Here is a 26,847-nt window from a genome sequence, read left to right as displayed (position 1 = left end):
TCTCAAGGATAGACCATATGTTAGGCCACAAAGACAACATCAGCAAATTCAAGAACATTGAAATCATCCCAAACATCTTCTCAGACCACAGGGGAATTAAACTAACACTTAACAATCAACAAGAGATTAGTAATAGTCCCAAAATGTGGAAGCTCAACAGTACACTCCTTAGCAACTACTGGGTTCAAAGAGGAAATAAAAGAAGAAATTAAAATGTTTTGAGAGTTCAATGAAAATGAAGACACAAGCTTTCAAAATATTTGGGACACAGCTATGGCAGTACTGAGAGGGAAGTTCATAGCCATATAAGCACATATTAGGAAACAAGAAAAAGCAAAAACAAACAACCTGATTATACATCTTAAAGACCTAGAAGAAGAAGAACAAAAGAAACCTAAAGCAACCAGAAGGACAGAAATCACTAAAGTTAGGGCAGAAATCAATAACATTGAAAATAAGAAAACCATACAAAAGATCAATGAACGTAAATGTTGGTTCTTTGAAAGAGTGAACAAAATCGACAAACCTCTAACCAGACTCACAAAACAAAAAAGGGAGAAGACCCAAATAAATTGGATAGTAAATGAAAGAGGAGATATCACAACAGATACTTCAGAAATTCAACATATAATCTGAGGATTCTATGAACTATATGCCACCAAGCTAGAGAACCTGGAAGAAATGGACGATTTCCTAGATACCTACTAACTTCCAAAACTAAGTAAAGAGGAAGCAGATAACATGAACAGGCCCATCACAGCTAATAAAATTGAAATAGTTATCAAAAATATTCCCAAGAATAAAAGTCCTGGACCAGATGGTTTTACAAATGAATTCTACAAAACCTTCAAAGAAGAACTAGTATCTCTACTTTTAAAAGTCTTCTAGAAGATTGAAGACACTGGAATATTCCCTTCCAGCTTCTATGAAGCCAACATCACTGTGATACCAAAAGCAGACAGGGACACAACCAAAAAAGAAAACTACAGACCAATATCTCTGATGAACATAGATGCGAAAATATTGAACAAAACTCTAACCAACTGGATACAGCAGTCTATTAAAAGGATTGTTTTGATTCAGGGATTTGACTTCTGGAGGCAGAGCTACGAGCAGCAGATCACTTTCTCTCCTCTCTCCTCTCCCCTCCTCTCCCCTCCTCTCCCCTCCTCTCCCGGATCAACTAGGAATACCAAAGGAGACCACCCGGACCGAAACAAGACAGGACTAGAATGACCACAGGAACCCAGTAAATCACCCGTGAGTACAAACACGCGTGGCTGGTGACAGAGAGGAGAGAGGGGCCTATGGAGAGATTAAGTGACTGCTAACAGTTCAACAGTTTATCAGTGGAGACACCACTTCCAGTCTGCTCCACCAAAAGGGGACAGCTGAAGGGAGGAAAGGACTCCCCAGAGACTCACCAAGTGCAACTCTGAGTCTCCATTACCCTCAGAATCTGGAGCAGCAACAGGGAGGGACACCAGGGGACAGAGATCTAACCGGGAAACTCAGGAGAAGACCTATACCTCCTTGGCATAGCTGAGGGGCTGTGAAAGTCTCTGCATAACCACTAGATTATCTCTGCCATACCCTGCTTTATCTCTTGGTCAGGAGTCAGTGATTAAGCTAAGAAGCCTATTGATAGTTTAAAAGCCCTCAGGCTCCCATAACCTACAGGGAAGAAAAAAAAAAGAGGCTTTTACACCACTGAGCTCCAACTCAGGGATTGAAAAAACTGTTAACTTCCACCATGGTAAACCCTTTAATTAAATTACTTAGACACAAGTCAATCCAGGCAATAGTGATCAATAATTTGAAAAGTACTGATAAAGGGAACTCATAATATATAAAATGGTTAAAACAACAAGAAAAAATATTGGAGACTCGAACCAGGACAAGAGTCCAGCTAAAAGTCATCCAGAGGGTGAAGCACAAAACAACGAGTTCAACACCCAAACATTAGCTAAGGAAATAATAACAGGAGTGAGTAAAGAATTTGAAAAAATTGTAATCAGAAATGCAGGAACAACAAATGAGAATATGGAAGAAAATTCTAATTATCTCATGGTTATTAGAGAGCTGAAAGCTGAAATCACTGAGCTAAGAAGGCAACTAGCTGAACAAGCTAAAACAGTATCAGAGCAGGGCAACAAAATAGATGAACTCCAGAAAGCAGTAGAGGGCAGAGAGAATAGAATCTATGAGGCTGAAGACAGAATTAGCAAGATTGAGGATAAATTAGAGACAACTAAAAAAGAAGTAAGAGATCTCAAAAAGAGATTAAGAGATGCTGAAAACAACAACAGAGTCCTATGGGATAACTTCAAAAGAAACAATATACGCATTATTGGATTACCAGAGGAAGAAAGAGAAGGAGAGGAAGAAAGCATTCTCCAGGCCATACTAGCTGAAAATTTCTCTAGTCTCGACAACACCAAAGACATAAAGATTCAAGAAGCCCAGAGGGTCCCAAACAGAATTAACCCAGACCTAAAGACACCAAGACATATCATACTTAGAATGGAAAGGAATAAGGATAAAGAAAGGATCCTCAAGGCTGCAAGAGAAAAACAAAGAGTCACCTACAAAGGAAAACCCATAAGATTAGCAGCAGACTTCTCCATACAAACACTACAGGCCAGAAGAGAATGGCAAGATATCTATCGAGTGCTCAATGAGAAAGGCTTTCAGCCAAGAATACTATATCCTGCTAGACTATCATTCAGACTAGATGGAAGCATCAAAACCTTCTCAGACAAGCAACAGTTGAAGGAAGCAACCATCACCAAGCCTGCCCTGAAAGAAGTTCTGAAAGGTCTCCTATAAACAACCTGACCACCACAAATAGGACATATATCAAAACACTCTAAAACTCTACAAGAATGGCATTAAAATATCTTCAATCTTTGATATCAATAAATGTCAATGGCCTGAATTCACCTATTAAAAGACACAGAGTAGGAAGATGGATCAGAAAACACAACCCAACAATATGTTGTCTACAGGAAACTCACCTAACTCAACAAGACAAACACAGACTTAAAGTGAAAGGATGGAAAACTATCATATAAGCCAATGGCTCACAAAAAAGGGCAGGAACAGCTATTCTCATATCTGACATGATAGACTTTAAAATAGATAAGATTAAAAAAGATAGGAATGGACACTACTTAATGCTCAGAGGATCAATCAATCAAGAGGACTTAACAATTATTAATATCTTTGCACCCAATGAGAAGCCATCTAAATACATCAAACTTCTACTGAAAGAGCTACAGCAATATATTAACAGTAACACAATCATAGTAGGGGACTTCAACACCCCACTATCTCAACTTGACAGATCATCCAGGAAGAAAATCAGTAAAGACATAAGGGAGCTAAATGAAGAGATAGATAAACTAGAACTATTGGACATTTTCAGAGTCATTCATCCCAAGAAACTGGAATACACATTTTACTCAAATCCACATGGATCATTCTCAAGGATAGACCATATGTTAGGCCACAAAGACAGCATCAGCCAATTCAAGAGCACTGAAATCATCCCAAGCATCTTCTCAGACCACAGTGGAATTAAACTAACACTTAACAATCAACAAAAGATTAGTAACAGTCCCAAAATGTGGAAGCTCAACAGTACACTTCTTAACAACTTCTGGGTCAAAGAGGAAATCAAGGAAGAAATCAAAATGTTTCGAGAGTTCAATGAAAATGAAGACACAAGCTATCAAAATATTTGGGACACAGCTAAAGCAGTCCTAAGAGGGAAGTTAATAGCTATACAAGTACACATTAGGAAACAAGAAAAGGCACAAATAAACAGCCTGATTGTACATCTTAAAGACCTAGAAGAACAACAACAAAGGAATCCTAAAGCAACCAGAAGGACAGAAATCACTAAAGTTAGGGCAGAAATAAATAACATTGAGAATAGGAAAACCATACAAAAGATCAATGAAAGTAAATGTTGGTTCTTCGAAAGAGTAAACAAAATCGACAAGCCTTTAGCCAGACTCACAAAACAAAAAAGGGAGAAGACGCAAATAAATCGGATAGTAAATGAAAGAGGAGAAATCACAACAGACACTGCAGAATTTCAACATATCATGCGAGGCTTCTATGAACAACTATATGCCACCAAGCTAGAGAACCTGGAAGAAATGAATGATTCCCTAGATACATACCAACTTCCAAAACTAAGTAAAGAGGAAGTGGATAACATGAACAGGCCCATCACAGCTAATGAAATTGAAACAGTTATCAAAAATCTTCCCCAAAATAAAAGTCCTGGACCAGATGGTTTTACAAATGAATTCTACAAAACTTTCAAAGAAGAACTAATACCTCTACTTTTAAAAGTCTTCCAGAAGATTGAAGACACTGGAATACTCCCTGCCAGCTTCTATGAAGCCAACATCACTGTGATACCAAAAGCAGACAGGGACACAACCAAAAAAGAAAACTACAGACCAATATCTCTGATGAACATAGATGCGAAAATATTGAACAAAATTCTAGCCAACCGGATACAGCAGTATATCAAAAAGATTGTTCATCATGACCAAATGGGGTTTATCCCAGGCATGCAAGGTTGGTTTAATATACGTAAATCAATCAATGTGATTCACCACATCAACAAAAGCGAGACCAAAAACCACATGGTCATATCAATAGATGCAGAGAAAGCCTTTGATAAAATACAACATCCCTTTATAATCAAAACACTAAAAAAAATGGGGATAGATGGAAAATTCCTTAAGATAGTGGAGTCTATATATAGTGAGCCTACAACCAACATCATACTCAATGGTGAAAAACTGGAAGCATTTCCCCTCAGATCAGGTACTAGACAGGGCTGCCCACTATCACCATTACTATTCAACATAGTGTTGGAAGTTCTTGCCATAGCAATCAGGCAGGAGCAAGGAATTAAAGGCATACAGATTGGAAGAGAAGAAGTCAAACTCTCCTTATTTGCAGATGACATGGTAGTATACATGGAAAAACCTAAGGAATCCAGCAAGAAGCTTTTGGAAATCATCAGGCAATACAATAATGTGTCAGGCTATAAAATTAACATTCAAAAGTCAGTGGCATTCCTCTATGCAAACACTAAGTTATAAGAAATTGAAATCCAGAAATCAGTTCCTTTTTCTATAGCAACAAAAACAATAAAATATCTAGGAGGAAACCTAACCAAAGAAGTGAAAGACTTGTATACTGAAAATTCTGAGTCACTACTCAAAGAAATTGAAAAAGACACAAAGAAGTAGAAAGATATTCCATGTTCATGGGTTGGAAGAATTAACATCATCAGAATGAATATATTACCCAGAGCCATCTACAAATTTAATGCTATCCCCATCAAGATCCCAAGCATATTTTTTAGGAGAATAGAACAAATGCTACAAATGTTTATCTGGAACCAGAAAAGACCTAGAATTGCCAAAACAATCTTGAGAAAAAAGAACAGAACCGGAGGCATCACACTCCCAGATCTCAAACTGTATTATAGGGCCATTGTCATCAAAACTGCATGGTACTGGAACATGAACAGACACACTGACCAGTGGAATAGAATTGAGAGCCCAGAAATGAGGGCCCACACGTATGGACATCTAATCTTTGACAAAGGGGCCCAGACTATTACATGGGGAAAGCAGAGTCTCTTCAACAAATGGTGTTGGAAACAATGGGTTGAAACATGCAGAAGAATGAAACTGAATCACTGTATTTCACCAAATACAAAAGTAAATTCCAAGTGGATCAAGGACTTGGATGTTAGACCAGAAACTATCAAATACTTAGAGGAAAATATTGGCAGAACTTTTTTCCGCATAAATTTTAAAGACATTTTCAATGAAACGAATCCAATTACAAAGAAGACTAAGGCAAGCATAAACCTATGGGACTACATCAAATTAAAAAGCTTCTTCACAGCAAAAGAAACCACTATAGAAACCAAGAGACCCCTCACAGAATGGGAGAAGATCTTTACATGCCATACATCAGATAAGAGTTTAATAACCAACATATATAAAGAGCTTGCCAGACTCAACAACAAGACAACAAATAACCCCATCCAAAAATGGGGGGAGGACTTGGACAGAATATTCACCACAGAAGAGATCCAAAAGGCCGAGAAACACATGAAAAAATGCTCCAAGTCTCTGATTGTCAGAGAAATGCAAATCAAGACAACAATGAGATATCACTTCACTCCTTTGAGAATGTCATACATCAGAAAAGGTAACAGCAGCAAATGCTGGAGAGGGTGTGGGGTCAAAGGAACCCTCCTGCACTGCTGGTGGGAATGTCAATTGGTCCAATCTCTGTGGAGAACAGTCTGGAGAACTCTCAGAAGGCTAGAAATGGACCTACCTTATGACCCTGCAATTCCCCTCCTGGGGATATATCCTAAGGAACCCAACACATCCATCCAAAAAGATCTTTGTACACATATGTTCTTGGCAGCACAATTTGTAATAGCCAAAACCTGGAAGCAACCCAGGTGTCCAACAACAGATGAGTGGCTGAGCAAGTTGTGGTATATATACATAATGGAATACTACTCAGCTGTAAAAAATGGTGACTTCACCGTTTTCAGCCGATCTTGGATGGACCTTGAAAAAAATCATGTTGAGTGAAATAAATCAGAAACAGAAGGATGAATATGGGATGATCTCACTCTCAGGCCGAAGTTGAAAAACAAGATTAGAAAAGAAAACAGAAGTCGAACCTGAAATGGAATTGGAGTATTACACCAAAGTAAAAGACTCTGGGGTGGGTGGGTGGGTGGATGGGGAGAATTCAGGTCCATGAAAGATGATGAATGACATAGTGGGGGTGGTATTGTTAAATGGGAATCTGGGGAATGTCATGCATGTATAAACTATTGTATTTACTGTTGAATGTAAAACATTAATTCCCCAATAAAGAAATAAATTATTTAAAAAAAAAGGATTGTTCATCATGACCGAGTGGGGTTTATCCCAGGGATGCAAGGTTGGTTTAATATATGTACATCAATCAACATGATCCATCACATCAACAAAAGTGAGACCAAAAACCACATGGTCATATCAATAGATGCAGAGAAAGCCTTTGACAAAATACAACATCCCTTTATGATCAAAACACTACAAAAAATGGGGATAGATGGAAAATTCCTGAAGATAGTGGAGTCTATATATAGTGAGCCTACAACCAACATCATACTCAATGGTGAAAAACTGGAAGCATTTCCCCTCAGATCAGGTACTAGACAGGGCTGCCCACTATCACCATTACTATTCAACATAGTGTTGGAAGTTCTTGCCATAGCAATCAGGCAGGAGCAAGGAATTAAAGACATACAGATTGGAAGAGAAGAAGTCAAACTCTCCTTATTTGCAGATGACATGATAATCTACATAGAAAAACCTAAGGAATCCAGCACGAAGCTTTTGGATATCAACAGGCAATACAGTAAGGTGTCAGGCTACAAAATTTGCATACAAAGTCAGTGGCATTCCTCTATGCAAACACTAAGTTAGAAGAAGTTGAAATCTAGAAATCAATTCCTTTTACTATAGCAACAAAAACAATAAAATATTTATGAGTAAACCTTACCAAAGAAGTGAAAGACTTGTATACTGAAAATTATGAGTCACTACTCAAGGAAACTGAAAAAGACACAAAGAAGTGGAAAGATATTCCATGTTCATGGATTGGAAGAATTAACATAATCAAAACGAATATACCACCCAGAGCCATATATAAATTTAATGCTATCCCCATCATGATCCCAAGCACATTTTTAAGAAGAATAGAACAAATGCTACAAATGTTTATCTGGAACCAGAAGAGACCTTGAATTGCCAAAACAATCTTGAGAAGAAAGAACAGAACTGGAGGCATCACACTCCCAGATCTCAAATTGTATTATAGGGCCATTGTCATCAAAACTGCTTGGTACTGGAACATGAATAGACACACTGACCAGTGGAATAGAACTGAGAGCTTGGAAGTAAGCCCTGACACCTATGGACATCTAATCTTTGACAAAGGTGCCCAGATTATTAAATGGGGAAAGCAGAGTCTCTTCAACAAATGGTGTTGGAAAAAATGGGTTGAAACATGCAGAAGAATGAAACTGAGCCACTTTATTTCACCAAATACAAAAGTAAATTCCAAGTGGATCAAGGACTTGGATGTTAGACCACAAACTATCAGATACTTAGAGGAAAATATTGGCAGAACTCTTTTCCATATAAATTTTGAAGACATCTTCAATGAAACGAATCCAATTACAAAGAAGACTAAGGCAAAAATAAACCTATTAGACTACATCAAATTAAAAAGCTTCTGCACAGCAAAAGAAACCACTACCCAAACCAAGAGACCCCTCACAGAATGGGAGAAGATGCCACACATCAGACAAGAGGCTAATAACCAGAATATATAAAGAACTTGCAAATCTCAACAAGACAACAAATAACCCCATCCAAAAATGGGGAAAGGACATGGACAGAATATTCACCACAGAAGAGATCCAAAAGGCTGAGAAACACATGAAAAAATGTTCCAAGTCTCTGTCAGAGAAATGCAAATAAAATCAACAATGAGATATCACTTCACTCCTGTGAGAATGTCATACATCAGAAAAGGTAGCTGCAGCAAATGCTGGAGAGGGTGTGGGGTCAAAGGAACCCTCCTACTCTGCTGGTGGGAATGTCAATGGGTCTAACCTCTGTGGAGAACAGTCTGGAGAACTCTCAGAAGGCTAGAAATGGACCTACCCTATGGTCCTGCAACTCCTCTCCTGGGGATATATCCTAAGGAACCCAACACACCCATTCAAAAAGATCTGTGTACACATATATTCTTGGCAGAACAATTTGTAATAGCCAAAACTGGGAAGCAATCCAGGTGTCCAACAACAGATGAGTGGCTGAGCAAGTTGTGGTATATATACACAATGGAATACTACTCAGCTGTAAAAAATGGTGACTTCATTTTCAGCCGATCTTGGATGGACCTTGAAAAATTCATGTTAAGTGAAATAAATCAGAAACAGAAGGATGAATATGGGATGATCTCACTCTCAGGCAGAAGGTGAAAAACACGATCAGAAGAGAAAACATAAGTAGAACCTGAACTGGAATTGTCATATTGCACCAAATAAGACTCTGGGGTGGCGGGGGGGGGGGGGATACAGATCCAAGAAGGATGACAGAGGACCTAGTGGGGGTTGTATTGTTATATGGCAAACTGAGAAATGTTATGCATGTACAAACTATTGTATTTACTGTCTAATGTAAAACATTAATTCCTCAATAAAGAGACTTAAAAAAGTCTCGTGTGTATTAAAACAATATACCAAGATAGAATACCTCTAATACCTAGATTTTTTTTATCAATTGAAGCCAGGAACTCCTTTTTCATTTTTTGTTCACTAATTGTTTTATAGAATTTGCAAATATATTCAAAAACCTAAAATTTAATCACACCAACCACTGGTAGAGCTATATATATATTATATGTTTATATAAAATAGTTAAGTTACAGACTTCCAGGTGGAACTACTGCTGTTAATCATTATAGATATCTGCTGTTTCACACATATTTTTTGTTTTAATTTCTTTTTAAGGCTTGAATCAGTGAGACAGAGTAAAAGAGAAATCAGGGCACCACCCTAGGATACTTGCTGCTTGGGACCAAAGCAGGGAGCTCAAGCATTCAAGTTCTTCTCAGACATCTAAATGCCTCTCGGGCTACTTAAAGTTTTTATGTTAAAACACTGTCAGTAACCACAGAATGTGAGCTCAGGTCTACAGAGGTCACATAGGCTTCTAAGCTGAATATGGGCCCCAGATCACATCAAATCGATGGGGTTTACAGTCAACAATATTTATACCCCTTTCCCATATTAGGGAGCTACTCTCTTCCCTGATCCAGCTCTGGTCCTTTTGCTAGCCATGACATCATCTCCCCAGACAGTAACTTGGATCCATCTGCATATCAGATTTCAGGCTCAGGGGAAAAAAAGAAAAAAAAAAACTATTATAGCCACAGGCCCTTTGGATTATAACTAAAATATGCCCTCTAGCTATCTACAAAATGGAGGACCCCCAACTCTTCATCTGCACTATTCCAGCCTTTAGGTCCATGATTAGTCAACAATTTGTTTGGCTTTGTATGTTAACTCTTTTTTTTCCAGTGGTAATTTAAAAAAAATTTTTTTTGTTTATAAAAAGGAAACATTGACAAAGCCATAGGATAAGAGGGGTACAACTTCGCACAATTTCCACCAACAGACCTCTGTATCCCATGCCCTCCCCTGATAGCTTTCCTATTCTTTACCCCTCTGGGAGTATGGACCCAAGGTCATTGTGGGGTGCAGAAGGTGGAAGGTCTGGCTTCTGTAATTGCTTCCCCGCTGAACATGGGCATTGACAGGTCAATCCATACTACCAGCCTGTCTCTTTCCATAGTGGGTAAGGGCTCTGGGGAAGCTGAGCTCCAAGGCACACTGGTGGGGTTGTCTGTCCAGGGAAGTCTGGTCACATCCTGCTAGCATCTGGAACCTGGTGGCTGAAAAGAGTTAATATACAAAGCCAAACAAATTGTTGAACAATCATGGACCTCAAGGCTGTGATAGTGCAGATTAAGTGTTGGGGGGGTCCTCCATTTTGTCAATAGCTAGTAGGCATATTTTAGTTATATTTCAAAGGGCCTGTGGCTATACTACTGTTTGTGTTTGTTTGTTTGTTTTTGCCTGAGCCTGAAATCTGATAGTCAGGTGGATCCAAGTTATTGTCTGGGGAGATGATGTCATGGCTGGAAAAAGGACCAGAAAGCTGAATCAGGGAAGAGAGTAACTCCCTAATATGAGAAAGGGGTATAAATATTGTTGACTGTAAACCCCATTGATCTGATGTGATCTGGGGCCCATAATCAGCTTAGGAGCCTATGTGACCTCTACATATCTCTAGATCTGAGCTCACATTCTGTGGTCATGAGTAGGAACATTCCATGCTGCCCCAGTATCGACCCATCTTCCTCAAGTGTAGCACAGAGTATGTTGTCCATCCTCCCTTTGGAGGATGGAACATTCTCTACCATTGTTGATCCAAGTTGAGGGCAAGGTCCTATGGGGGCCCACAAAAGGGTCTATTTTGTTGTTCCTGATAGAAATGACTGGTATCAACGGAGAGAGGGATTTATTTGAGTTCTAGGCCCATCAAGTCTGTTTGGGAATCTCAGGATTCCCCTATTAGGGCCCCAGCTGGTTAACTCTCTTTGCAACCACCAGGTTCCAGATGCTAGCAGGATGCCGACCAGACTTCCTTGGACAGACAAGCCCACCGTGTCCTGGATCTCCGCTTCCCCAGAGCCCTTCCCTACCAGGGAAAGAGAGAGGCAGGCTGGGAGTATGGATTGACCTGTCAACGCCCATGTTCAGCGGGGAAGCAATTACAGAAGCCAGACCTTCCACCTTCTGCATCCCACAATGACCTTGGGTCCATACTCCCAGAGGGGTAAAGAATAGGAAAGCTATCAGGGGAAGGGATGGGATACGGGTTCTGGTGGTGGGAATTGTGTGGAGTTGTACCCCTCTTATCCTATGGTTTAGTCAATGTTTCCTTTTTATAAATAAATTTTAAAAAACACTGCCAGTAGGGTATATAATCAGATTTTATCCTCAGTTCTATATACCTTTTTGTCTACAGAGTGATGCTGTTTTTCCCCCACACTGTATTATTTGAAGACACTGAAAGTAGAGCTTAGCATATTTACATAAGGGCACCAATAAGCATGTTTTATGTAGGATGTGTGAGGAGAAAAACTGGACTAGGACCACTTCACTCACTGACATTTATACAACCATAGTTTTATTTATAAACTAAGAGTAAAATAAAGGTGGGATTAAGTAGAGTCCTGCATAAATGGGCACCTGAGTCAATTCTCTGTAAATCTGAACCCAGCTGGCATAGTAAACAGCCACTATTCCCTCTATATGAGATGTGTTGTCTATTCATTCACTCAGCCCCCAATCTTGAAGCAACCCTGTGCGCTAAGCTCTCTGCTAAGTTCTAGGAAGACAAAATGAGTGAACTATAAGCCTGGCCTGAGACTTTGTCTTATGGGAGATATAGGCATGGAAGCAGGTAAATTTAAATTAAAAAATCCTGACAAATCACATGTATTTTTTTTGTGAATAGTGATAGATATTGTGAATGTTAGAAGAGTGTTGGAAAAGACAGAACAGCAAATGGATGAAGTCCAGGGTATGTGCCTGTTGGTTCATATATGGGCCTCCAGATCAAGTTATTCCTGGTGTCCTTGGAGGCATGAGGTGACATGTGCGCTTAACTAGCAGTGCCCACCAGGGTTCTGTTTTTGTATTTTTCATTTTTCTTTATTGGGGGAATTAATCGTTTACATTTAACATGGTTTTATCTTTTATAAAAATATTTATTTATTCCAGTTCATTGCCCTTGTTGTTCTATTGTAGTTGTTATTGATGTCATCGTTGTTGGATAGGACAGAGACATGGAGAGAGGAGGGGAAGACAGAAGCGACTCCCCTGCAGGTGGGGAATGGTTTTATCTTTTGACAAGATTTATTTTCCCAGAGCACTGCTCTGGCTTACGGTGTTGGCTAGAATAGAATCTGGGACCTTGGAGGCTCAGGAATAATGAGAGACTTTGTGCAGAACCACTATCTCCAAAATTTCCCTGGAGAAAAAGGAGCTGGAGATAGGGTTTAGGCAATAATGTAATTCTGTCTTTGGCTCAAGGGCAGGTCAACCATAAGGCAGTAAATGATAAAGGTCTAATTCTAATGTGTCATTAAATGTCCAATTCCCACAGTGAATTCTTCTGTCACAAGAGGACACTCAGGGTCTAATTAGTACAAGCTTTTCTCGGTGTCACTAATCTCACAATCCTTGCAGGGTCATTACTTTTTCATCTCTTTCTTTGTATTCCTGCAAATGTCTTCAAGGGCTCAGATTTCTGGTAGTCTTCCTCAGCATCTTCGAGACACCCACTCTGCTCAATATAACCAGGAGCTTTATTCCATTCTCATCCAACTCTCACAATACTTTAAGGCATACTTTCTTCAAGTTGGGCTGAAGAAATAGACTCTTAAGAGGTAAAGACATCTACCAAAGGTCTGACTTTCTGTAAACAAATAGTCCTTTTCCCCCCACCAAGGATATCGCTGATGCTCAGGGCCTACATGACTCCATTTCCAGTGAACATTTTTTCCTTTCCACTAGATAGAGGGTGAGAGACATAGATAGAAAGGGGAGAGAGAGATAGGGAGAGACACCTGCGATACTACCCCCTCACTCATGAAGCCTCTCCCTGACCCCCGTAGTAGCTCCCGTGTGCTGGCCCAGAGACCAAACCCTGGTCCTTGGACTCTGCTGGACAAGTCAGCTGCTAGCTTCCAGAGCAAATATTCTTATCTCTGGACCTTGCTACTTGTTACTGGGTTTTTTTTCTTAATCTAAGCTCAGTATTTGTACTATTTTTGCTGACAGTCCTTTGCTCATCCTCCAAGTTTTTTTTTTTTTTTTTGTATTATTTCTTTATTAGGGGATTAAAGTTTTACAGTCAACAGTAAATGCAGTACTTTGTACATGCATAACAGTTCCCAGTTTTCCACACACAACCCCCACTAGGTCCTCTGCCATCCTGTTCCAGGACCGGAGCTCTTCCCTACCCACCTGAGTCTTTGGTGCAATCAACTTTTTTTTTTTTTTTTTTTGGACCAGAGCACTGCTGCTCAGCTCTGGCTTATGGTGAGAAGTTTCTTTTCTGATTCTCATTTTACTTATGTACTCCCTTATCACCCCACCCCCAACACACACTAGGCAGTCTCCTGTGCCCTTGAAGTTTTCAATAGCTGGGAGTGCACAGATGGTTTCTAAGTCAAAATGTCTAGCCCAGATCTAGCTCCTCACTCCAAGCTTGCTTATTCAACAGTTACTCAGCAGATGCTGCCTGAGGGCAAACTGACCTCTTCAAACCTGTTCCTCCGGGTCTCTCCGCAAAAATGGAAATACTCCCTCTAGGCTACAATTTTCTTTCTCTTTCTTTCTTCCTTCCTTCCTTCCTCCCTCCCTCCCTCACTCCCTCCCTCCCTTTCATTTCTTTTTCTTTCTTTCTTCCATCCATCCTTTTTCTTTTTTTGAATTTTTCTGCCACAAGGGCTATTGCTCCCATGACCCTTTCCTTTTGTTTTTTGTTTGTTTGTTTGTTTTTGCTTTTCCATTTCAGTGAAGAGATACCTACAGCACTACTGCTTCATCACTCACAAAGCTTTTCCCTTGCAGGAGACAAGAAGCTCAAACCTGGGTCCTTGTGTATTATAACAAATGCACTCAACCAAGTGTACCACCACCCAGCCCCTTTCCTGTTTCTTTTCTATATTGCTGTGAAAAAAAGAAAAAATATGGAGGTATCATACTTGCCAACTTCAGTTTAAGTACAAGCCAATAGTAATTAAAACAGCGGGGAACTTGACGAAAAATGGAAACTTGGATCCATGAGCAGAATGGAATATACAACCACCTAATATCTGACAAAGAAGGCAGAACAATTCAGTGGGGGTACAGATGGTCTCTTCAGCAAATGGTGTGGGGAAGATTGGACCTCATGTAAGAAAGTGAAACTAGACCACCAGCTACAACCATGCACCAAAGTCAAATCAAAATGCATCAAAGATCTGAACATTAGAACAGAAACTGAAATTTATAGCAGAAGATGTCAGTGAAACTTTGTAGGATGACCTTCACATCAAAGGTAGATTTGGAGACTCAACTCACTGGGCATGCAAAATGAAAACAAAAGTAAAGAAACGAGACCACGTGCAACTAGAAAGCGTCGACACGACACGTCGGAAGCAAACTGCACAAGCATGAGGCAAGCTAGTGAACACAAGAAGATGTCTGCACATCACATCATGCCGGGATAGCCTGAGGGTACTTCTTCCTGAGCTAGTGCTCTCTGGGTTGGAGAGAACTCAACTAGAGCCGATCTAGGCTGCTGCATGGGAGAGGGATCAGGAACTCGTGCCGCACTAACTTTGCAGGAGATACACTCTGGAACTCTTGGAGCCGGAAAGCAATTTCCAAGTGTCTTTAATCAGAAGAGCAGCTGTTTTTATACTCTCCAACTAGGGTGGAAACAGGATGTGACATAGAGAGGGTGGAGCAAAAAGTGACTGGTGGAAGATCAGGGTGTGACAAGGAGAGGGGGTGGAGCAGGTGAGAATTCTACCACTAAACCACCAATGCCCTGGAGGGAGTGTGGTGCTTTATGTAAATGTAAAAGTGATTTATGTAAATAGACCAAAGCTTTGAATGGGATTAAATCTATCCCTATATAGGCATATGGTTAAGCAGAAGCCAGGGGGAGCTGGCATACTATCCAACAACATCAGACAAGTGGCTGACACAAACAGCTATACAGAACTGGCACAGACCTACAAAAGTAAAAATGACCCAATAAAAAAACTGGGCCGAAGAACTAGACGGACAGTCTCCTCACAAAGAGAGCTACACATGGCCCATGGTGACATGAAGAAATGCTCCTCTCCACTTAGTGCTGGAGAAATGCAAACAAAACTACACTGACAGCCCATCTCACACCGGAGAGAATGGCTGACATCAACAAACCAGGAAAGGACAGGTGCTGAGAGGTTGTGGAAAATAAGGGAACTCTGCTACAGTGCTGCTGGGAATGCAAACTGGGGCAGCCCCCTTGCAAGACTCTAAGGAGAGGCCTTCAACATATGAAAATGGAATTAGCTTATGAACCAGCACTACACCACTCTGAGAGCCCTTTATCCAGAGGACACTCAATGGTAATTCAAAGGGACCCCCCCACACACACTGTTCATAGCAGCACTATTCACAACAGCCAGAAATGTGAAGCAGCCTAAATGCCCATCGTCAGATGGCTGGCTAATGAAGCTGTGGGATAGAGATTCCATGGAATACTACTCTGCAATCAAAAAGATGATATTGGGGGCTGGATGTTGGCACACCTGGTTGAGTGCTCCTTATAATGCACAAGGATGGGGGTTCAAGCCCCCAGCTTCCACATGCAGGGGGAAAGCTTTACAAGTGGTGAAGCAGTATTGCAGGTCTCTCTCTCTCTCTCTTCTCTATCTGTCCCTTCCCTCTCAAATTCTGGCTGTCTCTATTCAATAAATAGAGATAATAAAAAGGTTTTTTTTAAAAAAATTTTTTTTAATGATAATTTTTTTGAAAAGATGATTGGGACAAAATGGATGGAGCTGGAGGTAGTTATGCTTAGCAAAATATGTAAAAAGATTAAAGACAATTATGAGATGGTCTCAGTCCTCTGTGGACTATAGAGAACTGACAAACATGAACTGGGGGAAAGAAAACGGAAGCAAGCGAACTGATTCTAAGACGTGTGGTTACCTCTGGGAGAAGGGGGAGGAGACACAGAACTTTGGTGGTGGGCATGGTGTGGAGCTAGACACTGTCATCCTAAAATATTCCAACCCACCATGAATCACAAAAAATGGAAGAAAACACACTTCCTGTGTGTGGAGGTTGGTTTGGGGAGAGGTGGGCAGAGGGAAAGAGCAAAGCTCACGGCCACCTCCATGGCTCCTTTGTCCTTTGCAGCAGCCCACTGCCAGCCTGTGGATGGGCTCTACCTTCTGCCATGGCTCCACCATGTCCCTTCCTGTATCCTTCCTCCACTGCCGGCTTGGAAATCCTGCCTTCACCGGGAATTCCCAGGTTTAAAGCGGCCTTTGTGCAGAGAGCATGCCAGGTGTTGTCTTCAAGCTGCCATCTTGCCTCTGCCCCCTAAGGGGGTGATAGGATCAGACAGACACACCTGCAACACTACTTCATATTTGCAAAGCTTTCCCTCGCAGGTGGAGACCAAGAGCTCGAAACTGGGTCCTTGCACGCTGGAAAATGTAACCAGGTGCACCACCACCTGCATCGTAATTTATTTTTTAAATAGGTGGGTGTGTGTGTGTGTGTGTTTTGCCTCCAGGGTTATCCTTGGGGCACGGATCTGGCAATATGCATCCAATGCTCCTGGCAGCGACTTTTTTTTCTCATACTTTTACTGGGTAGGACAGACATTGAGAGGGGAGTAGGAGACAGAAAGGGGGAGTGAAAGAGGACACCAGCAGACTTGCTTGGCTGACTGTAAAGCATCCCCCCTGCATGTGGGGAGCTGGGGGCTCAAGTCCGGATACATGTGTGGGCCCCACAGTTTAGTACTATGTGCACTTAACCAGGTGCACCACTGCTCAGCCAACTAAAATAAGTCATTTTTTAATTGAAAATATTTTTAATTACTATGGATACAGAGAAATTGAGAGAGAAGGAGAGAGAGAGAGACACTTGCTTCATCTCATGATGCTCCTACTCACCAGGAAGAAGTCCAGAGGAGGAATTCTTGTGAGCTGTGGCCAGGCAGGCATGTTTTCCCCTTCCTTGAAAAGTCAAAGGGCTGGGGTGGGGGAGGACCAAGTCAAGGGGGTCACTGTCAGTCAAGGGGCGGGGGCAGCAGTCCTCAGTGAGCTTTGACCAGGCTTCACCCACAGGCTGCTTTTGCAAAGGATCTTGGAAGTGCAGTGAAATGAGCTGAGCACTTGAAACTAGCAAGGGGAAACCGAATTAACCCAGGAATAAAGGACAGAATCCACCTTTATTCTCAGAAAAGGCTGGAGATGGAACTCTACTTTTATGAATTGCTTTTTCCAAATGCTTTCTCATTGGCCGGCCCTTTATTTGACCTCTCAATGCCTCTGCAGGCAGCTTGTCTTAATCTTGATGCAGCCAGTCCAGTCTCTAACCTGGGGGCTGAGTGATTTCCCTCTTCCGAGTAATGGCGCTCCTCATCTCCGTATTCCGGCTGCTTGTCTCCATCCTGGCATTCCCCATCTACCTGCTCAACTTTATTGGCTTGTGGAGTGGGATATGCAAAAGATGTTTCCCCTGCTTCATGAAGTACTTCACTGCAATATACAATGAGAAGATGCTGAGCAAGAAGCAGGAGCTCTTCAGCAACCTGCAGGCATTCGCAGCTCCTTCTGGGAAGCTTTCCCTGCTGGAGCTGGGCTGTGGCACCGGCGCCAACTTCCAGTTCTATCCGCCAGGGTCCAAGGTCACCTGTCTGGACCCCAACCCCAACTTTGAGAAGTACTTGATCACCAGTATTGCCAAGAACCGACACTTGCAGTTTGAACGCTTTGTGGTAGCTGCTGGGGAGGACATGCACCAGGTGGCCGACGGCTCCATGGATGTGGTGGTCTGCACCCTGGTCCTGTGCTCCGTGCAGAACCAGCAGCAAATCCTGCAGGAGGTGCGCAGGGTGCTGAGGCCGGTGAGTGACTCCTGTCAGGCTGGGCAGCAGGCCCCCCACTGCCAAGGGCAGTTCTGCAAGTCAATCAAACTTGTAAAAAGTAAAAGCCACTGGAGGAGACGTTGGAATTTTTTTTTTTATCTTAAGAGTGGAAGAGAAAGATAAATAAAGCTTACAAAAGCTTTTACAACTCCTGCAAGGAGGGAGTAGTATAACTGATAGTGAAAATTGGAATAAGGTATTGGGTGAGGATTAGTAAACAAAGGATTAACCTCCTTCATACTAAAGGACATGCCAAATCTGTAAACTCTATAGGAGTTTTTAAATCACTAGGTAAACAGGCAAAGAGCAAATACTGAAAGACAGGTTCAACTTTACTCTCACTTTAAAACAAATTAAGAGGAGTCGGGCAGTAGCGCAGTGGGTTAAGCACAGGTGGCACAAAGCACAAGGACCAGGACTGGTGGAAGGATCCCGGTTTGAAGCCCTGGCTCCCCACCTGCAGGGGAGTCGCTTCACAGGTGGTGAAGCAGGTCTGCAGGTGTCTGTCTTTCTCTCCCCATCTTCCCCATCTCTCTCCATTTCTTTCTGTCCTATCCAGAGACATCAACAGCAATAATAACTACAACAATAAAACAACAAAAGCAACAAAAGGGAATAAATAAATATCTAAAATATACACTACAGAAATACATTTCTAGTATTACAATAATATGCTAAGGAGTGGATCTCTTTCTAGAAAACAAATTAAAGCAAGACATCACTTTTACACTTAGACTGTTCAACAACTTAAGGTCAGGCTAGACTGGACATCCCCATATCATAAGAGGAAGTACCCACTTTGGAAGACAACTCAGTAATACCAGAATTTAAATTACATAGACTCCTGTTCAGTAGAATATGTCCTGCAGTTGTTCTGCTCCAAGGTGCACAAATTGACCAATAAGCAGACACAGTAACTACAGCATTTGTTGTTGGAAATAAGCTAAACACCCATCCATGTAAGGAGGTGCGTGTACATTGTCTCCAAGGATGAAGGAATCCTCTACAGTTGATGGGAAAAGTTCTCTAGGATCCAGAGGGAAAAATCCTCAGGGGTTAACATGAAATTAGAAAAGTAACCTAAGATGACATTTAGAGACTTTTTGAGAGAGTACGAGCCCATTTGTGGGGAAAGAGTGTGCCTAGACAGGTGTGCATGTTGATGGAATGAAGAGCAAGAAGCTTAATAGTGGTCACATCTGGGGGGCTGGGTGGTAGCACAGCCGGTCAAGCACATATGGCATAAAACGTAAGGATCCCAGTTCAAGTCCCGGCGCCCCACCTGCAGGGGAGTCACTTTACAAGCATTGAAGTAGGTCTGAAGGTGTCTATCTTTCTCTCCTCTCTGTCTTCCCATCCTCTCGATTTCTCTCTGTCCTAACAACAACAATAATAAAACACGGGCAACAAAAGGGGAAAAAAATAGCCTCCAGGAGCAGTGGATTCATAATGCAAGCACCAAACCCCACAATAACACTGGAGGCAAAATAATAATAGTTACATCTGGTAGGTGGGATTGCATACGGGGGACTTTACTTTATAAAAAATATTTTTATTTGTTTACTATTGGATAGAGACTGAGAAATTGCGAGAGTGGGGAGGGGGAATAGAGGAGAGACTGTAGACCTGCTTCACCATTCTTAAGACTTTCCCCCTAACTACAACAATAAAAAACAACAAGGGCAACAAAAGGGAATAAATAAATATTTTTTAAAAAATACTTTCCCCCTATAGGAGGAGTGCGGGAACTTGAACTTGGGTCCTTGCACACTGTGATGTGTGCTTAACCAGGTGTGGCACAGCCTGGCCATAGAAGTTACTTTTTTACTTCACACCTTTCTGTATAGTTTCAATTTTTTTGCATTTGCAATTTTTACATATTAACTTTACTAATTTAAAACTGGTTTAATTCTAGGAACAAGCTGGACATAAATGATAGCTATCCTATTTAAATACTCCTTCAAGTTAGATATTTTAGAAAAAATCAGTAATCCTATTTTATTTTTGATAAAGATTATTTTACTAAAACATTGTTCAGCTCTGGGACCTTCTAGACTCAAGAATGACAGTCTTCGCATAACGACTATGGTATCTTCTAAATTCCTCTGGAGAAAAAGAAGTCAGCAACAGGGTCAAAGGTAATATTTCTGTCTTTGACTAAAAGATAGGTCAAGAAAGGTAAAGCAGTAAATGACAAATATTAAATTCTAGGGGCTGGGTAGTGGTGCACTGAGTTAAGTGCACATGCTGCTGAAGTGCAAGGACCTTGCAAGGATTCCGGTTTGAGCACCCCCCCCCCACTGCTCCCCACCTGCAGGGCGATCACTTCACAAGCCAGGAAGCAGGTCTGCAGGTGTATTTCTCTCCACTCTCTGCCTTCCCATCGTCTCTCAATTTCCCTTTCTTCTATCCAACAATAACAGCAATAACAGTAATGGGGAAAAATGGCCTCCAGGAGCAGTGGATTCCTAGTGCAGGCACCAAGCCCCAGCAATAACCCTTGTGGGGGGGGGGGGGAAGCAACAAACAAAAACGTTGAATTCTAACGTATCATTCAATGTCTGGTTCCCACGTTGAGTTCTGTCACCAGAGGACACATTCTGGGCCCAGTCTGTGCATGCCTTTTCTCAGTGTCACTAATCTCACAATCCCTGCAGGTCGATGAATTATTCATCTTTTTTTCCCTTTTATTGCCACTGAAGCGATCGCTGGGGGTCAGTGCCCACACTGAGAACCTGAACACCTATCAGTTAAGGAGGTGCGTGTGCGCTGTCACCAAGGGTGAAGGAATCCTCTACAGTTGATTCAACAGTTCTCTAGGATCCTATGGGAAAATTCCTCAGGAGTCATCATGAAATTAGAAAAGTAATCAAAGATGACATCTAGAGACTATCTGAGAGGCCACTGATTTTTTCTTTTTTCCCTTTGTAGTTTGATAGGACAGAGATATTGAGAAGGGACAGGGAGAGAAAGACCCCTGCAGCCCTGCTTCACCACTCCTGGACTCCCCCACAGGTGGGCAGTGCAGATCCAAACCCACATGGAGGCATGTGTCCCCCCCACCCCCCCCCAATTCTTTAGATTCCTGCAATGTCCTCAAGGGCTCCTGTTTCTGTATTCCTGGCAGTCTTCCTCAGCTGCTTGCATGCGCCCGCTCTGCTAAGTATGACCAGGAGCTTTGTTACATTCTCATTTCTTTCTTTTGTCTGTTTCTTTTCTTTTCTTTCTTTTATCTATTTATTAGAAAGATAGGAGGAGAGAAAGAACCAGACATCTCTCTGGTACATGTGCTGCCAGGATCGAATTCAGGACCTCATGCTTGACAGTCTAATGCCTTAGCTGCTGCGCTACCTCCCAGACCACCAGTCTCATTTCTCACGACACGTTAAGGCAGGTATTTTCTTCAGGTGAGGTTCAGGAAATAGACCTGAAAATGTTAAGCCATTTACTCAAGTTAAGAGCTAGAAGATGTGGTGATCTGCAATGCAAATACCCTCCCCCCCCCTTCTTTTGCCTCCAAGGTTATTACTGAGGCTTGGCTTGTGCATAACTACACCATTCTCAGTGGCCATTTTACCCCTCTAGATAGAGAGGGAGAGAGAGAGGGAGGGAGAGGGGGGAAGAGAGAGACACACACACAGAGAAGGAGAGACACAGACAGCATTGTCCCAACACTTAGGAAGCCTCACCTTGGCAGGTGCTCTCATGAGAGCCCAAGTTTAAACTCTAGTCTTGGGCTCTGCTGGGTGAGTCAGCTCCTAGCCTCCAGTGCAAATGTTCTTATCTCTGAACAACAGTACTTGTTACCAGGGCTTGGTCTCTCTCAACTTTTCTACATGTTTACTGGCTTCCTCCTCTGCTCATTCTCTAATAACTGAGAGGTTTTCTGTCTGGCTCTCCCTTTACTTGTACTCAGCTTGGGCTGACTCACGTACCCTTCAAGTTTTCAATTACTAGGAGTACACAGATGATTTCTAAATCAAAATGTCTCGTCCAGATCTAGCCCAGCCCCAGCCCTACAGACTCAACTGTCAGTCAGCAGATGCTTGAATGGGTGGCAACATGTTCTAACATGTGCTGCTCAGAGTTAACACGGGCAGAGGCAAGTTTGACCCCTCCAAATCCAGCTCCTCCTTTCTGCCTCCTGGGCTAGTCTCGGGACGTGTCCCCTAGCACACTCTCTCTTTTGCCACTAGGATTAACTGGGATCAGCATGCTTGCATGACAGATGCACCTCTCCCAGCAGCCATCCCCCTCCCTTCCTTTTTCTTTTGCCTCCAGGTTTGTCTCTGTGGAGACGTACTCTACGAATCCACTGCTCCTGGTGGCCACTGTTCTTTTTTTTTTTTTTTTTTAAATAGGATAGGACAGAGAGAAATTGATATGGGAGGGGAAGTTAGAGAGAGGGAAACAAAGGCAGACACATGGGCTGCCCCTCACATACTGCGAAGGGCAAGGACTGGCTTGAGGATCCTGGTTCAAGTCCCTGGCTCCCCACCTGCAGGGGGCTGACTTCAGAAGTGGTGAAGCAGGTCTGCAGGTGTCTGTTTTTCTCTCCTTTTCTTTTTCCCTGCCTCTCGATTTCTCTCTGTCTTATCCAACAATGAAGACAACAATAGCAACAATGATAAACAACAAAGGCAACAAAAGGGGAAAAAAAAAAGTCCCAGGAGCAGTGGATTTCATGGTGCAGGCATCGAGCCCCAGCGATAACCCTGGAGGAAAAAAAGAAAAAAAGAGAGAGACTTCCTGTAGGTGGGGAGCTGGTGGATCGAAGAGGGATCCTTGAGCAGTCTTTTCCATTATTCATTCATACACACACACACACACACACACACACACACACACAGTGGGGGCGGAGAGAGAGAGAAATAGGTGGGCTGGACTAGGATGGGATGGGAAGAGAGTAATCAAAGGCACTTGCAGCACTGCTTCATCACTCGTGAAGTCTCTTCCCTGTAGGTAAGAGAGCAGGCTAGAACCTGGGTCCACATCCATGGTAATGTATGTACTTTACCAGGTGCACCACCATTTGGCCCCATCAACAGGTCTCTTTTCTCCTCTTTCCCTCCATGTCTGTCTATAACACTATCAAAAAAAGTGACCTCTGGGAATGGTGAGAACGAGCATGCACAGAGCCCCAATGACAACCCTGCTGGCAATATATATATTTTTACATATTTTTTTCTCAGTATTTTTAATCATATTTACACCCTTGTGGCAATGATGCTGAAGTGGTCAACTATTTAGTCTCAAACATACTTGGCATGTTTTCCTACTCTCCTGCTGGGAATTCAGGTTCTCTCATAGAATATACAAAGCAGAGCATGTGAACAATTTCAGATGAGTTGAAAGTTTCTTTTTCAGGCTGTCCTCAAGCCAGATAGCCCATCTGAGTGCTGTGCCTGCTTTGTTATGTATGAACTGGTGAAGGACAACAGAGAAAAACCACAACAGAAGAAATGTTTTAAGAATGCTAAAGATGGGAGTTGGGCTGTAGCGCAGTGGGTTAAGCACACATGGCACAAAGTGCAAAGACTGGCAGAAGGATCCTGGCTCCCCACCTGCAGGGGAGTCGCTTCACAAGTGGTGAAGCAGGTCTGCAGGTGTCTTTCTCTCCCCCCGTCTTCCCCTCCTCTCTTTATTTCTCTCTGTCCCATCCAGCAATGATGATATCAATAACAACAATAATAACTACAACAAGGGCAACAAAAGGGAGCAAATAAATATTATAATAGTAAAAGAATGAAAAGAAAACAGTTGACAGAAGATGAAGCTATTGACCAAAGGAGCCTTATTAATAATTTACATATTTACTCATGTCTCCTCAAGAAGTGGCCCTGGCTTTCCCAAAACTAAAACCCTGGAAATGTGTTTTCTCCTCCTCAGGGAGAGGCTTTTTATTTCATGGAGCACATAGCAGCTGAGCCTTCAACCTGGACTCACTTCTGGCAGCAGGTCCTGGATCCAGTCTGGAACCTTGTGTTTGATGGATGCAAGCTGACCAGAGAGAGCTGGAAGAGCCTAGAGCAAGCCAACTTCTCCAAGCTGAAGCTGTAGCACCTGCAGGCCCCCCTGGTCTGCGGGCCAGTGTGCCTGCACATCTCGGGCTATGCTGTGAAATAATGTGGCAGAAGACAGCTCAGGCCACTTGGAGCTCCAGCTTGGCACTTCAGGCGGCCAACTAGTTGGCAGAAAGGAAACCATTTTTTAAAATAATAATGTAGATTATGTTGAAACAATCCCACATATCCAATGAGAACTCTTTAAGAAAAATTAATATATTCATGTAGTAGAAAACTGCACGCCATTGAAATTAAAGTACTCTGTGATTACTGACTACACAATGGGTAAAGAGCAGAAGCAGGTCAGCAGGTGTCTGTCTTTCTCCCCCTCTCTGGTTTCCCCTCCCCTCTCAATTTCTCTCTGTCCTGTCCAACAACAACAAAATGGAAAAAATTTTGGAGATTAAAAAATTTTTTTTAATAGTGATTTGTAACTTTTGGAGTTTAATTTGATTTTCACAGGTAATTAATGTTCACAGAACACTGAAAACAAGTCCTAAAAGCACTGGGTTTCGACTGTCTGGTGCTGACCATGAGGGAAAGAGGACGGTAGTAGACTGACTCGTTATCCAGGGGCCAGGCTGAGAGGCTGTGTTACAGTGAGCAGGGATCCCATGCAAAGCACCATCTGCAGGGGGAGGTTTCTCCACTCTGCCACCTCGTGAACCACAAGGGAAGTTTCTCTTTCTCTCCCTTCTCTCTCAATTAACCTGTCTGTATCCAAAGTAAAGAAGGAAATCAATCAATCTCCAGTTGTGACTGCTAAGGCTGAATCTGAAATAAGAAGTCACCCCTATCTCTTACTCTGTTACACTAGAGTGACTGAGGTGTGGAAGGGAATGGGGTGGGGAGAAGAGGGTGGGATGTAATCCAAGTGTCTCTGTCTCTCTTCCTCTCTATCTCCCTCTTCTCTCTCAATCTCTAGCTGTCTCTACCCAATAGAGATAAGAAAACAAAAAATTGGGAGTCGGGTGTTAGCGCCGTTGGTTAAGCGCACGTGGCGCAAAGCGCAAGGATTCTGGTTCGAGCCCCCCACCTCCCCAGCTCCTCACCTGCAGAGGGCTCCCTTCACTTGTGATTCTTCTTCTAGCGTTTGCCCTTCTTCCGTAGCCAGTCAACAGCGTCAGGTTGAGCCTGATGTAAAGTTTCGAGACCTCCTTTGAATCTGGAGAGGTGGCAGTCGTTGACTATGTGGGTCATAGTCTGTCTGGAGCCGCAGGGGCAGTTCGGGTCATCTCTGGCTCCCCAGCGATGGAACATAGCGGCGCACCGGCCATGGCCTGTTCGATAGCCATTGAGGAGGGCCCAGTCATAACGTGCTAGGTCAAAGCCGGGTTGACGCTTGCAGGGGTCTGTGATGAGGTGTTTGTTCTTTACCTCAGCTGACTGCCAACTCTGTTTCCAAGAGACTGGAACAGAGAAGTTCAGTGTAGGCGTAGGGGACCAGAGATTGGGTGACGAGACGTCAAGCATTGGACAGGGTGGGCGAAGATATCCGCGTATATTGGCAGGTCCGGTCGAGCGTAGACGTGGGAAATGAACTTAGATGATGCCGCATCCCGATGAATATCTGGCGGGGCGATGTTGCTAAGAACTGGCAGCCATGGGACCGGGGTGGAACGGATGGTTCCAGAAATTATCCTCATGGAGGAATATAATTTGGAATCGACCAAGTGGACATGGGGACCTCTCCCTATTATACGATCCCAAACAGCCAGGCTCTTTTCACAGTGCTAGATGGAATAAAGACTCGTCACCCGACCTGTGCTGGATTAGCACAGTCAACGGCCAAGCCTTTCCCGCTACGAGACAAGTTCTCAAGATCTTCCCGCACAGTCATCACCGCCCAGCTATCATCCACATTGGTCTCTAGCTCCCACTGATTCTGTGCTTGGAGAAACTAAGATGGAACTTTCGGAAAGCAAACTGGCGTCTGTTCAGTGATCTTACCAACGATTCTATTCCTGCAATTCCAATTAACTCTATCCCCTCTGAAGATTCCTACAGGCGCTTCTGCCAAGCCATCTTCAAAGCAGCTTCCCAAGCCATTCCTCGTGGGAGACGTGCTAACTATACGCCTTGTCTTGATGCTGAATGAGAGCAACTACTAAAGCAGTATGATGAGTCGGGCGACCCAGATGTGGCTGACCATCTCATTGCCTCCCTGGATGCAGCACGCCAAGCCCGCTGGCAACAACTCATGGAAAGTCTGAACTTCACCCACTCAAGTAGGAAGGCCTGGAAGCTTCTTCACAGACTGGGTGCCGGTAGCCAACCCCCTCCCGTCTCCCATCCTCCCGTGTCTCCAAACTCAGTGGCCAGTCACCTAACTCAAGTTGGACGTGCTAAGATCGACCCAGTCTGGAAAAGAGAAA

The 26,847-nt window shown here is 42.7% G+C and overlaps 1 protein-coding gene across 2 annotated transcripts; it reads left to right on the top strand.

Annotated features, from left to right (window-relative positions):
• The first annotated feature begins 17,631 nt into the window (after positions 1-17,631).
• Positions 17,632-24,733, top strand: LOC103126797 (N6-adenosine-methyltransferase TMT1A-like). 2 transcript variants are annotated; one of them, XM_007537707.3, is made up of 2 exons: positions 17,632-18,386; positions 24,297-24,733. In XM_007537707.3, exons 1-2 carry the CDS (start codon positions 17,889-17,891, stop codon positions 24,465-24,467), a joined length of 669 nt encoding a protein of 222 aa, XP_007537769.2. In that variant the 5' UTR covers positions 17,632-17,888; the 3' UTR covers positions 24,468-24,733. The 2 variants fall into 2 exon arrangements, with proteins under 2 accessions (XP_007537769.2, XP_060051348.1); XM_060195365.1 differs by lacking the exon at positions 24,297-24,733 and adding an exon at positions 21,652-21,826 and having other exon boundaries at positions 17,638-18,386.
• The last annotated feature ends 2,114 nt before the right edge of the window (positions 24,734-26,847 follow it).

The sequence above is a fragment of the Erinaceus europaeus genome, chromosome 7 (genome assembly GCF_950295315.1).
Source record: "Erinaceus europaeus chromosome 7, mEriEur2.1, whole genome shotgun sequence".
Taxonomy (NCBI): Eukaryota; Metazoa; Chordata; class Mammalia; order Eulipotyphla; family Erinaceidae; genus Erinaceus; species Erinaceus europaeus.
This window is presented reverse-complemented; position numbering and strand designations above follow the sequence as displayed.